This window comes from Saprolegnia parasitica, assembly GCF_000151545.1.
Source record: "Saprolegnia parasitica CBS 223.65 unplaced genomic scaffold supercont2.54, whole genome shotgun sequence".
NCBI classification, from domain to species: domain Eukaryota; phylum Oomycota; class Saprolegniomycetes; order Saprolegniales; family Saprolegniaceae; genus Saprolegnia; species Saprolegnia parasitica.
In genome coordinates this window covers 30,943-46,499 of record NW_012156448.1, presented here as the reverse complement: position 1 = coordinate 46,499, position 15,557 = coordinate 30,943, and the positions used below count along the sequence as shown (strand labels likewise).

Genomic DNA, 15,557 nt, shown 5'->3' with positions numbered 1-15,557 from the left:
CAAGTACGTCCCTCGCTACAGCCAGTGCGGCGGCGAAGGCTGGACGGGCCTCACCACGTGCACCGCCGGCAGCTACTGCCAGGCAAGCGACAAGCACTACTCGCAGTGCCGCCCGATCTCTGAAATGCCCTCTCGCCCCATCGACGGCTAGTAGAGCGACTTCACTCGGGCGTCTCTTACACCACCGTAAGCTCAATACAGTAGTGCCCTTAACCGCTTCTTGTCATACCACATGCTACGCGAGTCCTATGCACCATGCCAATACCGAACGACGCAGCCCATGCCCAAACAAGCGGTGCACTCGAGGGGACGATATCTACAGCTTGCGCCGATCCAGACAATCCTCCGATGCCAAGACGGTGTCCAGCAGGGTCGGTCGACAGAAAAAATACACAAGTTGGCGAGTTACACGCCATAAGCGGCCTTGAGCGCCGCCGCATCGCATCCCTCGACGGCGCTGGCTTGCGCGAGGACGGAAGCCACGTGTTGGCGCTCGTCACCGCTGAAGAAACGGACGACCATGTCGAAGCGCGGGACGCGCGCCAAGTGCATCAGCAGCGCCACAGCGTTGGCGTCCATCTCGACCGAGAGTGCGTCGAGGATCTCGAGCAGCAGATCCGGCTCGATCGCATCTTTAAAGAGCTTGGGCAGCAACGCGACCTGGAGCCGGCCAAGGTACGTTCGTCGCAGCTGCTGCATCTCGTCGGCGTGTTGGAACGACTTCCACACGCGTTGAAACTCGTACGAGGTCGTCGGTGCTTTCGTCGGTACAAGCACCTTGATCTTGGGCCGCGTGAGTTTTGTGGACGGCGGCGCAGCAACCGGCAATGGAAGTTTGTCAGTGGGAGCGGTCGGTGCCTCGTTGGTGGAGACGGCCGGTGGCTCGGCTACAGCGACGGTAGGAGCGACTGTAGGTGCCACTGTGACGGTGACCGGGATGCTTGTTGATGGTGTTCGCTTCACAGCGGTCTTGAGCGCCTCGCGTGTCGTCTTGAGCTGGAGCGCAATCGTCTTGTTGGTCGGCTCCAGTGCCAGCGCGGCTTCGGCATCACAGAGCGCGAGCCGGTGCTTTCCCAGCGCGTTGCGCGCTGTGGCCCGGCGAGAGAGCGACTTGACGTGGCGGCTATCGTACTGCAGAGCGAGCGTCGCGTCCTGCTCGGCCTTGATGTACTCTTTGAGCTTGAGGTGCGCCATGGCACGGTTCGAGAGCACAATGTGGTTGCGTGGGTTGAAGCCCAGCGACCGCGTGTAGCAAGCGACCGCCGCAACGTACTCGCCGGCTTTAAAGTGCATGTTGCCATCGCTTTTTCGAGCTCTTCCCGCGAGATTGTCGGCGTCGGCGGCGCAGCCTTGGTCACGACCACCTTCTTGCGCGCCTGTAGACGGACCATGAGGCCTCTCGGACGATCCTGCGTCGATACGACGAGGTGCTATACCTGAGGAGTCTCAAGCTCGCTATGCGCGGGTGGCTTGGGCGTTGGCGCGTCGACTTCTTTGAGAGCAGCCTCCTACGGCAGTAACGAGGCGCCATGAGGCCAGCACTGACTGCTACAGCGACGTACCACGTCGAAGGCGTCCCACTTCTTGTAGCCCGTGTCGTAGACGTGGCTCGCCGGCGCGGCTTTGGCCACAGGCTCGTGTGCAGGCGTGTGCACGTCGTTGATCGGGTGCTGGATCGAGACGGAGCCGGCCGAGCCACGGACAGGGACCGCGACCGCATTGCGCACGCGTGGCGGCTTCTTGGTCGAGGTCGAGCGCGCCTGCTCCTTCTTGGCGATCGTCGCCTCCCAGTCCTTGAGGTCGCTGTAGTAGTTTTGCAGCGTCGACGCGTTCTCGCGGATCTGGCGCTGGACAGCGATCGCGTCCATGGCAGCGTCGCTTCGAGTTTGCCTTTTTCTTATTCTTGTTTGTGGGAAATCGCGCTGATTGGCTGAAATCTAGAAAAGGCTAATTCCACGCAACCGAATCAAACAGTCGAGAGTCCAGTGACGCAACAGTGGATGTGTGTATTGCTATGGCAAGGGACCTTGGCTGTGGCAATGGATGCGAACTGGGTCCAGTTATTGGCTCTAGATAACTTGGAAACATATGTCTCCTCGGAAGGGTCCCGGTGAAAATGTGCAAAATAGTCGTACTTTAGCAGGTACCGCACTCATTGTGCGCACTGGAACGACAAGCTCCTCGTCTCAACTGCACGTAACGAGTCGTGGCTATGTAGAACGGTCCGCGGATTATAAACACAATGTCATTTTGTACTAGGCACGCAAACGTGTTTCTATTACGAAAGGGTGTCCGAAATCACGGCAATCGGAGACGACGCATTGGGACGGTGCAGGTCGGGAGGCACTGCCAGTAGTAGTCGTTGTTTTCAGGCACTTGCTGCCTTCGGTGCAGACGGTGAGGCCCGTCCAGCCGATGCCGCCGCACTGGTCGTAGCGGGGGACCGTGGCCGCTTGCGTTAGCTTGGGCTGGCACTGCAAGTAGTAGATGTTGACGAGATGCACTCGAAGCCCGCCGTGCAGCTCGTCGCGCCGGTGTAGCCGATGCCACCGCACTGGAGCCACTCGCCGATCGGCGCAGGGTCCGCGGCGGCCGCCTGCAGCGAGAAGGCGGCAAGAAGCGTCGAGAGGAAGAGGAGCTGCATACTTGAGTGCGCAGTCGGGGGCGAAAAGCAAAGTCCCGATGCGACGGAAGAAAACGATTCTACGAAAACTACTCGCCGGCCAAGGGCACGCTAACCTGGAACCTCATTCTTGCTTATCCATCACGTCGCGGCGCTGACCATGTACCCGATTTCGATGGAGGGGCGAATGGCTGTGCGAGGAGAAGAAACAAGATCGCGTCTGGTATTCAATTCTTCAATTGAGTGTTTTCGGTTGGAATCCCGGCCTCGCCTGGATAGTGTGCAACGATCGTATTATCGTTGCACCCTGAATAATCCAGTGTTTACTCAATGCAATTTGCTACCGGTGCACAGATTGCACGGGATTTTACAACATTTTATTCCGTGCAATCTCAGACACGGATTTATGGATTGGCTGGTGCAGCCACACTCAAAGCTGGACTCGCCGCAGAGAAGACATGGCATCGAGAAGCTTCCTAGATTCTGCTCCGCCTGCCACTAATGTAGTACGCGAGGAGCACTGCCTATCGATCACTGCTGCGCCACGAAAATTGAACGACCATTGCTGCTTCTGTTGCTAGTTCAAGAGATATGACGTTTTCACTTGCTTGAATACACCGCCACCCTTAAAGGACGTCGCCCAGCCGTCAGTGTGCACGAGTCGAGCGTCCTCTAGAGAACGTGGAGTCGTCGATGTTCAATGACTGGCGTTGGCCAGCGGCGCGGCCAGCGGCGCTGGAGGGCGTGCCGACGCAATGCGGTCTTCGAGCATAGAAATATCGGGACATGTCATCATGGTCGAAGCCGGCGCGCACACGCCTTGACGCTGCAGGATGCCGGTGGGCTGCGGTGCCACGGCCTGCGACTGTCGGCGAGAGTCAAGTACCGGTAGGAACCAGCGTGGCCACGCAAAACGGAGCATAGAAATATCGGTACCGTGCTCTGCGAAGCAATTAGCGTTGCTCGAGGGTGTCGTCGTCGTTTGGCAGCTTCACGAGTTGTTGAAGTCATCGAGACGAGGGAGACAGGGCGATTCCTCGACCGATAAAAACTCCGGTGGGGCAAGAACCGGACTGGAGCAGTCTGCGTTTTCCAGATTTCTCGCGGGTGCGATGCTCACTGGTGACAACTTGTCGCCAGATTTTGCCAGGGTCTATGAGATGACCGTTCGATCTAAAAAGAGTACTAGTGCGTACAACAGTGGGAAGATGGAGCTTGAGCTCGTTGCGTTCAAAATCCTACGATGTCGGCGACCGCAAACAAGATCTCACGGTACAAAGCCCGATAACGTTTTGGGGAAATCCTTTTGAACCTGATCGGAGCCACATCATCGAATGGGTATCATTGTTGTCGACCACTCGACTACTCGTTTGCAATGATGCAGTATTGTACATGTCATTCACGCTGACGCATCGCTCACCGTCGGTATCAAATTAGTGGGAGAGTGGTCTGGTTTTGGCGCCAAAAATGATTGCGTTGGATTGGCCCATTAATGGTGCATTTCAACAAATGAAACCGCCTACTCGTTTACTGCCACGTTGGGATTGGTCGAAATGATTCTTGAAGCGACTTTGGGATTCCGCTCGTTGGATTGGTCACGCGCATGAAAAGACTTGGATTTCAACCAATGGCATCGACGCGTCTCGCCAGCAGGTATCCATCCCGCTGCTTGACGTGCGACGATGGACGCGAAGGCCAAGTACCGCGAGCGCTACACGACGCTTCATGCGACGTACGAGGCGCGGCTCATGAGCCTCGGCGCCAAGTTCGAGGCTGCGCTCCACGAGCTCTGCGCCGACGAGTCGCTCGCGCTCCTGCAGCAGAACCCGACATCCCGGGACTTTGTCGGTGACCGCCTCCACGAGCTCGTCGCGCATGCGCTGGCCGACGAGAAGGAGGGCTTTATCAAGGGCCTCGCCGAGAAGCTCGCCAAGAAGGATGCGGCGCTCAAGGAAAGCGTAAGCGCCAGAGCCGTTGCCGAGAGCCAAAAGAAGGCGCTGCTGGACGAACTCCACAAGGTCGTCGACCAGGTCGAGGGCCTCCAAACCAGGTACACGACCACGCTGCGCGACAAAGACGACCTCGAAGGCGAGGTTCGACATCTCCGCGACGAGAACAACGCGCTCATCGAGCAGGTCGAGCGCCTCACGTCGGCGTCGACCGAGTGGGCCCGCGAGAAGCACACGTTCCTCGCCATGCAGCAAGACTACGTGCGCATGCAAGCGCTATACGCCAAGGACCAGTCGTTCTACGGCCAGACCGAGTCCAAGCTAACCGAGACGATCCAGGATCTGCAGGCCAAGCTCAGTGTAAAGCTCCTTCGGTCTTTCATTGTGCTTCACCACACTGTCTCTATAGATGCTCGAGGCCGACAAGACAAACGAGCGCCGCGAGTGCTCTGCATTGGCTTTGCAGCTACAAGAACAAACCCTCGCGGTCGCGCAAGCCAAGGAGGCCAGCGCATCGTTGGCACCACGGCTACAAGCCGCGTCCGACGAGGTCCAGCACCTCCAGAAAGCGCTCGCAACAGCGACCGCCGAGACTGCGACGTGGCGCCGCAAGTACGAGTCGGTCGGCGACCAAATCGAGCTTCTTCTTCAAGAACAAGTGCACGAGAAGGAGCTCCTCGTGCTCTCGCACGAGAAGGAAGTCGGTCGCGTCGTCGCCGAGCTGCACCAAGCTAGGACCAACGCCGAGGCCGACGCCAATCGGTGGCGCAAGGACTTTGACTCGCTCGAAGGACGCCTCACCGAACGAGAAGCGGCGTTGCGCGCGGCCATGCACGAGATACAGACGCTCGAAGCTCAAATCGCCGATCTGGACGTGGGCCGCACCGAGACCAAGGTGACGCTCACGAAGCGGATTGCGCAGCTCGAACAAGAGGTCGCGGCCGTCGCCAGGGAAGGCCAAGGCGCGTTGGCCGCCGAGCGAAAAGCGCGCGAGTCGATCCAAGAACAGTTTGCTTCGTACAAGCGCATGGCCGACGTCAAGCTGGCGTCGCTGCAGACGTCGCTCTCGCACACGCAGGAGTCGGCCAAGCGCGACGCGGCCGCGGAGAAGCGCCTCAAATGGCAGGAAGACGCGATGAAGAAGCACGAGCAAATGCTCGATGGACTCAAGTCCAAGTACGAAGCGTCCATGGCGTCCCTGCATAGCGAGCTCACGTCGGCACGCACGCGCGCGATGGAAGAGACACAGCGACTGCACTCCAAGCACGAAGAGGCGTCGCAACTCCAGCGCATGCGGCAAGACGTCGCGCGGCTCGCAGCCACGTCGGCCCACACCACGTACGTCCTTTCCGACCGTAAACATGCATTAAAGTCCACTAGCTCCAAGGTCGCCGAAGCCGCCAAGACGCTACCGGGTAGCTACGTGCCATTGGCCGAGCACAAGGCCGAGATCGACAAGATCACGGCGCAGCTCACGCTCAAGTTCGAGTCGGCGCAGGCCAAAGTCAAAGAAGAGTGGCATCGACAGCAGCAGCAAGCCATCGAGGCCGCGATCGCCGACCTCCGGCACGAGTTGGCGGCCGCGCACGACGAGCTCCGCACGGCGCAGCTGGAAAAGACCGAAGCGACCAATGCCCTCGTACTGGAGCGAAAGCACAACGTGCAGTGGGCCGGTTCCCTCGAAGACGAGCGGCAAGCCAAGACATTGCTGCTCCAGCGGTGCGTCTGCATCTGCGGTACATGCCATTCGTATCCCATGCGGTAGGCTGGACGAAGCCGCGGTGCACCTCGGACGGCTCAAGCAGCTCGTGCACGAGTACCAAGACCGAGAGCGCGACCTCAAGACGCAGCTAGAGGCATCGCACCAATCGATGGCTGTCGCCGATGCGTCGGGCCACGAGCAAGTGGCTGCGCTCACGGCCGAGCTCGCGGCGCTCCAGGTACGCTTTGGAGCTCGCGTCGGGTGTAACGATGATATAGGACAAGTACACGCGCGTCAAGGAGGTCGTCCAAGGCGCCACGCACACGATCCAGACGCTCGAGCGCGCCAACGCATCGCTGCAAGCCGCGGCCGCCGAGCGCGACGCGAACGCTGCGTCGATGCTGCAAGAGAAGGCAGCGACCATCGAGCTGCTTCAAGTCAACTTGGCGCGCCTCGAAGCGCGTGAACAGAGTACGCTGAGCGTGCTGCAGCAAGAGCAACGCGCGCAGATGGACCGCCTGCAATCACAGCTCGCGGCCGAGGCGGCGGCGCAGAGCTCACTTCGGGACGAGCTCCAGTCGGCTCAAGTCGCAGCGCGGGCGTCCGCGGACGCAGCCACATCGCTTAGCGCGCAGCTCAGCGCGGCAAAGAGTGACCTCGGCGACGCGCAGGCCAAGATCGCCAAACTCAAAACCAAATACGACGACGCCCGCGCGACCATCCAGACGCTGGAAGACGCGCAAGCCCGCTGGCAGTCGGTGCAACACGAGGTACGGAGCCAGCGTCAATGCAATACATAGGCTTCACGAAGGATGTAGATGGCGCTGTCGCAGTCGGACAAGCAGCAGCAGCGCCAGCGGCTCCTCGAGAAGGCCAAGCTCCACGTGCATACGATGCGCATGGACTACTTGGCCACGAAGCGGGCGCTGGAGCACGAGCTAGACGAAGAGCGGCGGTACTTGACCGACTCGATGACGCTCTTGCGCAAGACGCTGGGTGACGCCCAAGCACAGTGGCGTCGGCACACCGCCCTCGATGTCGACCGGCGCGTGGCGGCACTTCATGCAGACCACGCCGCAGCGCTGCGTGCGCTGGACGTAACGCACCAAGCAACGATCGCGGGCCAGCTCGAGGCGCAGCGAGCAGCACTGGACGCGTCCTGGTCGGCGAAATGCGATGCGCTCGCCGTCACGACGCAAGAGGTACAGGACCTCACCTTGTAACAATGATGGGCTTACAAGAGCCTGGAGGTGCGTGGCGCGCTGGCCGAGAAGGAGACGCAGCTAGCGACACTGCACGCGCAGCTCCGGGATGCCACCCGCGAAAATGACGCGCTGCAAAAGCAGCTCGCGCACGAGCAACAGGAACGCGCCAACGATCGCGACGCGGCGGCCGCCGCTGCCACCACCAAAGACGCGGCGATCGAGGCGCTGGACGCCAAGCTCGAGACCGCGACGCGGGCGATGGCGGCGGTTCAAACCCAGCTACAGACGTCGGAGTCGAAGCTGGAGCACGCATGCGACGCGCTCGCCCTTCTAAGCACACGCGTCGCGCCATCGATATCATCGTCGCTTCCGCCCGATATGTGTCATATGGAGACACTTGTCTTCAAGCACACACTGCTCGCGTTCGGAGATCGCCTTGAGCGCGCGATCCAGGAGCGCCAATCGGCGGCCGTCGAGGCAGCCATCAAACCATTCAAGGACGAGCGAGAGAAGGCGCCGCTGGTGCTTCGCCGCACGACGTCGTCGACCGGTATCTTCTTCGTATCGAGTCGTCGGTGAATCCAAGGCGGTGGACGTAGAGTATGGCAGCGACTCTGTGCTCGGGATGGCAGCGCCACTGGCGACCGAGCTTGCAAGCGCCAAAGAAAGAATCCAAGCGCTCACACAGGAAATGGCCCATCTGCGTGAAAAGTACGACGCCGCCAAGGCCAAGTATGCGAGCGCGCGCACGCTCATCGAGCGCCTTGCGCAGGAGCGGGACGACGCCAAAGGGTACGCGGAGCGCCTCGCGCGCGACCGGCAAACGCTCGAACACTCGCTCACGACGCAGCTCGACGAAGCGTTTCAGCAGCACTCCATCGACCTCGATCGGCTCAAAGTACGGCATGCGTCGACATACGCATTGGCCGACGTCAAAGTAGGTGGGCCACAGCCGAGAGCTCGACTCGGTCCGGCACAACCACGACGTAGCGCTACCAAGTGGCATCGGAGCATCTCATGCGTGGCGCGTAGGCGCGGCTGCAAGAGCTCGAGAAGGAAGTCGACGCGCAAGAGCGCAAGCACCAGCGGCTGCGCAGTGTCCTCGGCCAACAAGTACCCGCTTGCATCACGAAGGCGACGCTGACGTGCAAGTAGGAATCGGACTTTAAAACCGAGTTGGAGGCCATGGCCAAGCGGTACCACGGTGCGAAGCAAAAGCTCCAGCGCGTCATGGAAGAGGTGTGTCGAGCTAGTATCAAATGACAGCGATGTGACGTCCGTGTAGATGGTATCGCTCAAGCTAAAGTCGTCGTCGTCCACTGGTGTCGAGAGCGGCGAGAGGTTACGGCAGTCGACGCACCAGCGGTCGTCGTACGAAGGGCTCGGTGCGAGTCGGAGCACCCGCCGGGAGGCTACGAGCACCATGCACGACCTCTCGTTGCTCATGGAGCAGTCGCTCAAGGCCTCCCAGAGCCAGTTTTACGCCCGTAGCGCCTCGCGCCCCGATGCATAGACAACGGTGTACACTAGAAATATTTCAAGCAATCAGCAAAATGGTCCTCGTCAATTCTGCTTCGAGTACGAAACGATGGGTCCACAGGCCGTTTCTTGAAGAACTGCAAGCATCAACGTCTTCAACGTGTGCGTGGCAGACGCTTCTTTGGCCTCGTGTCCACTCAGCGACTAGATTCGCGCCAGATTCGAGCGACGTATAAGTACTGCTCTCTGGACGACGTTCGATCCTCCTGCTCCTTGAGAAGATGTGGGGTCTTGATTCATCGATTTCTTGAAGTCTTTGAATGAAGAACTGACGCTTCTTGAAGTACGTGGCTGAAGATTCGATGGGCGCGCCAATGCTTTTGTGAAGGCTACTCGGAGAGCGTTCTTGCCAAGCAGTGGCGTTATCAAGGTACGCTTGACGGTACAGTGTACATCTTGCAAAGACCAGCGCCCGTGGTCTGCGCAATGATGTCATATTCAACGTCAATGGATTCAAACCTGCGTCGGTATCCACTTCCCAGCCAGATCTTCGTCCAAACTTCAACTTGATGACGTGGCACGCTGTTGAAACGGCAAAGTCTACACAAACGGTTACAGGACGCCTAACGAAGTCGGAAATGCCAATGGCAAGAGTATTGGTGTGCGTCATGATATAACCAACACTGCGTCGTCGTGGCCAGTTTGCGTGGTGAATACATCGGTGGTATCGAGGACGCCGCCGGATGTGGATGGGAGCCAATACAACGCAACGACGGCGTCATACCCTTGGCAGGCGTGAGAGGAAAACATGTCGCGTCGCACCCGATCCCCCTTTCCTACTGCATGGTATAATGTACTAGTAGCAGGCGCCGAGACGCCGAGCGCCCATCTATAGAAGAAGCACGGAACGGCGTCCATAGCTTCCCACCCACGCGGGTGCAAAGACCCGCTGCGAGCGTGGACGCAACGATGACGAAGCCGTCGCTCTGCGTCATGCACCCATCGTGTTGACGGCAACCATGCGCGTTGCGTGGCTAGCATAATCCGTCGTCTTGTCAGCGCAAAACAGAATAGGTAACCCAGGTGGCGGAGCTTGGACCTGCGACAGACGTGTGCAATGATGGTCGGAGCTTCTTCGCGCTCCTCGGCCGGTATAAACGTTCTTCTTGCAGCAGTCGCTCTCGCTTGGCGACACTGGATGCAGCATCTCTTCATCGCTACGAGCGGCGTCGTCTCGGCGGCGACGTTATGGGAGAAATACCGTCAAATCGGCGACTTCTTACGGTATGTGTACGGGATGATACACACGCGTGTACTCACGCGCGTGTCCTAGATTGGAAATGTTTTATGTTATCTTGCGATTTGTATCGAATGACGTGATGTTTTTAGAATCTCGAGATCCGTTCGCCGAAATCCGGTTCAATTTCGGTGGTTTGGAATAAAAATACCCTATGTTTTGTATACCGATTACCATCTTCGCAAAAAAACCGTCGCGGTAAAATGAGCCGGAAATCTCGGTAGATTCGGAGCCATTTCGTTGAGTTGCGCCGCTGTCGCACGGCCCGTCCTCGTCACTTCGCCACGCGCCAAGCCCCGACGACGACCACGCTGCCTTCCAGTGTCTCCTGGAAGAGCCCATTGAGAGCACGGTGCCATACGCCTTTGAGTTTCAGGGCGAGGTGCCATTCATCGAGGGCTATCCCTCCTACGCCTGCCAGCCAGCCACGTACAGAAGCATGCAAAGCTGCGACCAAGACGACGCGTACCATGGCAGCGTCGTCTCGAGCGCCACCATCATGGCCCTCTGCGGCGACGATGACCCGCCGGTCGAGGTGTGCAATTTATTTATATTTGTCACCAGCTGCCAACGGACAGCCCTGCCATGTGGTATAGGCGGCCCCCAACGGCGTCCGTGGCATCAAGCCATTGTCCGGATTGACAAAGATGTGGAGCTGCGCCAACGCCGAGATCGGCGTCGTCGGCGCCCAGATCGCGCAGGTCCGCGGCGGCTTCAAGGTCTACTACGAGGTCCACCTCTCGTTCCCGGACGCGCACAAGCAGTGGACCGTCCGCCGCAGCTACCGCGAGTTCAGCGACCTCCACGCGACGCTGCACAAGACGTACATGACGACGCGTAGGCGACTGACCGCTCATGACGACGACCTCTAGGTTTGGCCGCAAGCTGGACCGACAAAGCGCCGTCTTCCCCAAGCAGGCGCGGGTCGAGTGGGCGTGGAGCCAGGAAACGCGCTGCGTCCAAGCCGCGCGGCGCCTCAAGCTCAAACTCAACGCGTACTTGCACCGGCTCCTCGAGCTCCACGACGTGCACACGAGGTGATCCATCCCGCGCTCGTGAGCCAATCTCAATCTCAACACACGCTACGTAGCCCCATCTTTCGGGCCTTCTTTGACTTTCGAGACCAAGACGTGATGCCCACGTCGTCGCTCACGCAGCTCGACCTCGACGCGGTCTCGCCCCTCTCGTCGACCGACTCGACGTCGTCGTCCGTCAACGACGTTGGCAGCGCATCGTCGGCGACGATCAGCCTCTCGTCGCTGCCGTCGACCGCCTCGACATCGTCGTCGTCGGCGTCTCTAACGTCGCAGCCGACCTCGCTGCCCCGGCGTGCAAGCGACACGACGGCCTTTCGGAAGCGTGGCAACGACAAGCAGCTCGCGTCAACGTTTAGCCTCGGGACACAGACAAGCGCCAACCTCTCGGCGTTGGATCCCATCGCGCTCAAAGCCCTGCACGACCGGTCCCTGCACACGCTGCCGCCGCCGTCCCGCGTCGTCAAGACCACCTCCGACTGTCCGTCGGTCGTCCTCTACGGCCAGTCGATCTCGCTCCGGGCGCACGCCGGCCTCGTCATCGGGCTCCATAAACGCAGTGCGTGGTCCGGCTCGCAGCGCGTCGGCGCTGTGGCCGCCGTGGCTGCCGGCATCACCTTTCTCTCGGGCCCGATTGGGATTACCATCGGAGCGCTCGGCTCCCTCGGCAAGCACCATCTGAGTAAAACGTACTCGCTTGGCACATCCCGCAAGGAGGCGGCGAAGTACGATGAATTCCGCATCCAGATTGCCGAGGCGTTTTCGAGCCCGTCGCGGCCCGTGCAGTATGGCGACTGCGTCCGCTTGCTCAACGTGCACAAGCACCAGTACGTGCGCATCACGGTGCCGTCCGACTCGAAGCGGGGGTACCTCACGGCCGACAGTAGCGGCAAAGGCACGGTCTTCAAGTGCGTCTCGCCGCTGGGCTACCGCGGCCCGGTCGTGTGCGGCAGTCCTCTGTGCCTCCAAGTGGCCGACGCGGCGAGTCCATGGTACCACGATCTCATTGCAATCCACAAGGACTACGTGACGACCGATGGCAGTCCGGCCATCTTCAAGCTCGGCATCTACAACCACCCGTGCATGGCCAACGACGACATTGCCATGACGGTCGCGCGTCCGATGCCGCGCTCCGTGACGGTCCGCGTCGCCGTCTACAACGTCTGGCTCATGCCGCCGATCGTCACGACGTTCGTCAACGTGTCTGCCTACAAGACGCAGCGCGCGCTCGCAATTCCAAAAGCACTCGCCGCGTCGACGACCAACCTCCCGGACGTCATCGTGTTTTGCGAAGCCTTTGACGTCGAGGCGAAAGCGTTGCTCGCGTCCGGCATGAAGCAACTCGGGTATCTCTACGAGACGCGCGTGGCCGGCGAGCGCAGCAACATGAAGGCGCTCATGAGCGGCGTCTTTGCCATGAGCCGATACCCGATCGCCGCGTACGACGAGCTGCTCTTTGGCGGCACGTCGCTCGGCGATGACAAGGCGGCCGACAAGGCGGCCATCTACTTTGAGCTCCACAAGGGCGGCGAAGTCATCCACATTGTCGGGACGCACCTCCAAGCGTGGGAGTCGCCTGGCGCCGTGGCCACGCGGAAGAAGCAGATGGCCATGATGATGACGTGGCTCGATGCCAAGATGCTTCCGAAGCGCGACGCACTCCTCTTTGCAGGCGACTTCAACATTGACAAGATGCTCGCTGAACCCAACGAGTTTGACGAGATGCTCGAGCGCCTCCACGCCCGCGACGCGGACCTCGCCGAGGGGAGCAGCCCGTTCAGCTTTGATCCGTTCACCAATGTGCTCGCGTCCAGCGGCATTAGCTCGGGCGGCAAGCAAGAACGACTCGACTACGTCATGTACAGCAGCGGCCATCGGGAGCCGCACGCTGCGACCGCGCGCGTTCTGCCGTTGAAAGCGCTCGACGGCTGGCCCGACGTGCGCAACAACGACCGCGAGACGCTCGTTATGGACCTCTCGGACCACTACCCGGTCCTCGGCGAGTTTACCTTTGGGTAGTAATCGCCTCTTATTTAAACATCTTGATTTAACGTTGTCTACCTTCCGTCGCACCCGTGCATCATCATACCCTACCCCCATGTGTACCCGTGGCAGGTCCCATGAACCGATTCAAGCACCGCGTTCTTGGTCCTCTGTCTGTACTGTGCATCCTCATCCCATGTCCATGTCGGTACTACGAGTAGCAGGGCAAGCCGACGCCGCCGAGTGGATAGATAGGTATACATATCTCGTTTTAAAGAGTAGCGATACGTCTAAACCTTGGGGTCGGCCTTGGCGTCGTCGTCGATGGCGTCGCCCTTGGGCCCAAGCGTGCTCAAGTACTGCTCGAGCTCGGCAAACTCGTCGTCCTCGAAGTCAAAGTCGGTCGAGGTCGCGACCTTTGGCGGCGAGAGCGCGAGATCGCTAAAGTCGTCTTGGAGCAGCTCCTGCACGTCCAGCGCCGCCATCGCGCTGCTGGTCGCCGACGGCGGCTCGACAGTCGTTGACTTGAGCGACGACGTGGGCGACGGCAAGAACGGGGCGAGACCCAGTTCCTTCTCGAGCTGCTTCATGTCGTCGAGGTTGTCGTCCAGGTGCGCATGCGATCGCATCGGCGCCACGAGCGTCGACTGCAGTTCGGCGAGGAGATCCATGTCCTTCGCGTCGTCCCAGCTGCTCTTGCGGTACAAGGTTTCCTTCTCAATGTGAATGTCGTCTTCCGAGCTCACAATGCTAAAGGTCGACGGCGGCTTCTTGCTGCTCGAGGCTTTGGCGTGCGCTCGCAGGCGCTCCTTGCGCGCAGCGATCTCGTCCCAAAACTTCTCATCCTTCGAGAGCATGACATCGTACGCCTCGCGATCTTCCTGCGAAATGGTCACGCCTTCGCTCTTCGGTGACCCGACGGCGGCGGGCGCGTCCTGCACGGGCGCAAAAATCAGGTCGACAAAGAAATCCTTGTCGAAACGCGGGTCTTGGCACGCGCCGTCGAGCACGCGCCGTCGAGCTGCGCCTTGGTGAGCCTACCACCACCATCAGCATCGGTCGATGCAAAACAAAAGCCATACCGGAGGATGCCCATGGGGATGTAGCCCGTGTGAAACGCAGCGCGAAACATCGAGACGCGCTGGCCGGCGTCCGTGAGGTGGCGGCAGCGTACGAGGACGTCGCCTTGCAGCATGCAGTCGACGTTGAACGAGACCGAGCCGTCCGACGTGCTCGCCCAGCGGACGCCCGTGCCTTCCTGTGCATCGCGCCACGTGGTCGTAAAGACGAGCTTGCCGCCCTTGAAGATCTGCACGTACGGGCAGCAGCCCTCTTCCGTCACCTCGGTCCCGTCGTCGTCGACCGTGGTTCGGGCGCCAAAGACGGGAATCGAGTTGATAATGACGCGGCGCAAGAGGAGTGGCATCGAGCGCGGCTTGACGCCGTCCAGGACGTTGGTAAAGTACTGGATGTACCGACGCTGCGACGGAATCGTGAGCTTCTCAACCGGCGTCCGCCGGGCGTCGCCGACAAACTCGAGGGCCTCCATGGGCGACGCAAAGCGCCCAATCCACGCCAGGTAGCACGCCAGCACGGTACCCGTCCGGCCCTTGCCCGTGAGGCAGTGCACGACAGCCAGGTTCTTGTCGTCTGCGTTGCTCCAGCTCTCGATCGAGGCGCAAATCTTGAAGAGGAGCCCGAGTGGCGGCGCGGGGTGGCCCGGAAAGTAAAATTCGAGCACTTGGTTGTCAAAGTAGTTGTAGTCGTAGCCTTCCTCTACGCGACAAGTGTATAAGTTGTACACTATGATCCATCAATCGTAGACGCACCGGAGAGGTTCCAGATCATGTAGTGGCCCTTGTGCTTGCTGTTGAGGACGCTGGCGACCGCGTCGATCGGGTTGTCCCGGATCGGACCTCGGTTGCATTGGCCTTTGGTCGGAAAGCCCATCGCGACGAGGTTCTCTGTGACATATGTAAAGTTGAGCGCGTTGACGTCAATGGGCGCGTGCGGGTCGAGCGCCAGGTTGAGGCGGCGCTGCAGCGCGTCCATGTCGGCCGCGTCCATGGCCTTGTTCTTCCAGACAACCGCTTTCGCCGAGCCTTCCTTGGCCGCGTACGTTGCTGCGCTCTGCGCCTTCTTCATCAAGCCAAACATGCCCGAGGCCGCGGCCGCGGCGGCCGCCGAGGCGGCGGCGACGGTCTCGGCCGAGACCACGCTGCTGCCGCTGCCCGTGCGCGCTGTGGTCGAGGCCTCGCCAAAGAGGCTGATGTCATCGGCGTCGC

At 60.3% G+C, this 15,557-nt stretch overlaps 5 protein-coding genes across 5 annotated transcripts; 2 read left to right on the top strand and 3 right to left on the bottom strand.

Annotated features, from left to right (window-relative positions):
- Window positions 1–405: 405 nt before the first annotated feature.
- SPRG_09799 (hypothetical protein) lies at window positions 406–1,868 on the bottom strand (the record flags this gene model as incomplete). The annotated part of the gene is made up of 2 exons (XM_012349450.1): window positions 406–1,398; window positions 1,563–1,868. The coding sequence occupies 2 exons, from the start codon at window positions 1,866–1,868 to the stop codon at window positions 406–408; spliced, it is 1,299 nt and encodes a 432-aa protein (XP_012204840.1).
- Window positions 1,869–2,298: 430 nt separating this feature from the next.
- On the bottom strand, window positions 2,299–2,644 carry SPRG_09798 (hypothetical protein; the record flags this gene model as incomplete). The annotated part of the gene is made up of 3 exons (XM_012349449.1): window positions 2,299–2,346; window positions 2,397–2,503; window positions 2,551–2,644. The coding sequence occupies 3 exons, from the start codon at window positions 2,642–2,644 to the stop codon at window positions 2,299–2,301; spliced, it is 249 nt and encodes an 82-aa protein (XP_012204839.1).
- Window positions 2,645–4,305: 1,661 nt separating this feature from the next.
- Window positions 4,306–9,043, top strand: SPRG_09797 (hypothetical protein; the record flags this gene model as incomplete). Its single annotated transcript, XM_012349448.1, has 12 exons — window positions 4,306–4,932; window positions 4,982–5,910; window positions 5,953–6,291; window positions 6,338–6,512; window positions 6,553–7,044; window positions 7,093–7,476; window positions 7,525–8,029; window positions 8,079–8,377; window positions 8,421–8,465; window positions 8,512–8,592; window positions 8,635–8,718; window positions 8,765–9,043. The coding sequence occupies 12 exons, from the start codon at window positions 4,306–4,308 to the stop codon at window positions 8,990–8,992; spliced, it is 4,188 nt and encodes a 1,395-aa protein (XP_012204838.1). The 3' UTR covers window positions 8,993–9,043.
- Window positions 9,044–10,704: 1,661 nt separating this feature from the next.
- On the top strand, window positions 10,705–13,350 carry SPRG_09796 (hypothetical protein). The gene is made up of 4 exons (XM_012349447.1): window positions 10,705–10,790; window positions 10,852–11,078; window positions 11,128–11,292; window positions 11,346–13,350. The coding sequence occupies exons 1-4, from the start codon at window positions 10,755–10,757 to the stop codon at window positions 13,306–13,308; spliced, it is 2,391 nt and encodes a 796-aa protein (XP_012204837.1). The 5' UTR covers window positions 10,705–10,754; the 3' UTR covers window positions 13,309–13,350.
- Window positions 13,351–13,524: 174 nt separating this feature from the next.
- SPRG_09795 (hypothetical protein) lies at window positions 13,525–15,434 on the bottom strand. Its single transcript, XM_012349446.1, has 4 exons — window positions 15,102–15,434; window positions 14,355–15,048; window positions 14,255–14,309; window positions 13,525–14,207 (listed from the first exon to the last, which is right to left on the bottom strand). Exons 1-4 carry the CDS (start codon window positions 15,427–15,429, stop codon window positions 13,563–13,565), a joined length of 1,722 nt encoding a protein of 573 aa, XP_012204836.1. The 5' UTR covers window positions 15,430–15,434; the 3' UTR covers window positions 13,525–13,562.
- Between the last annotated feature and the right edge of the window lie 123 nt (window positions 15,435–15,557).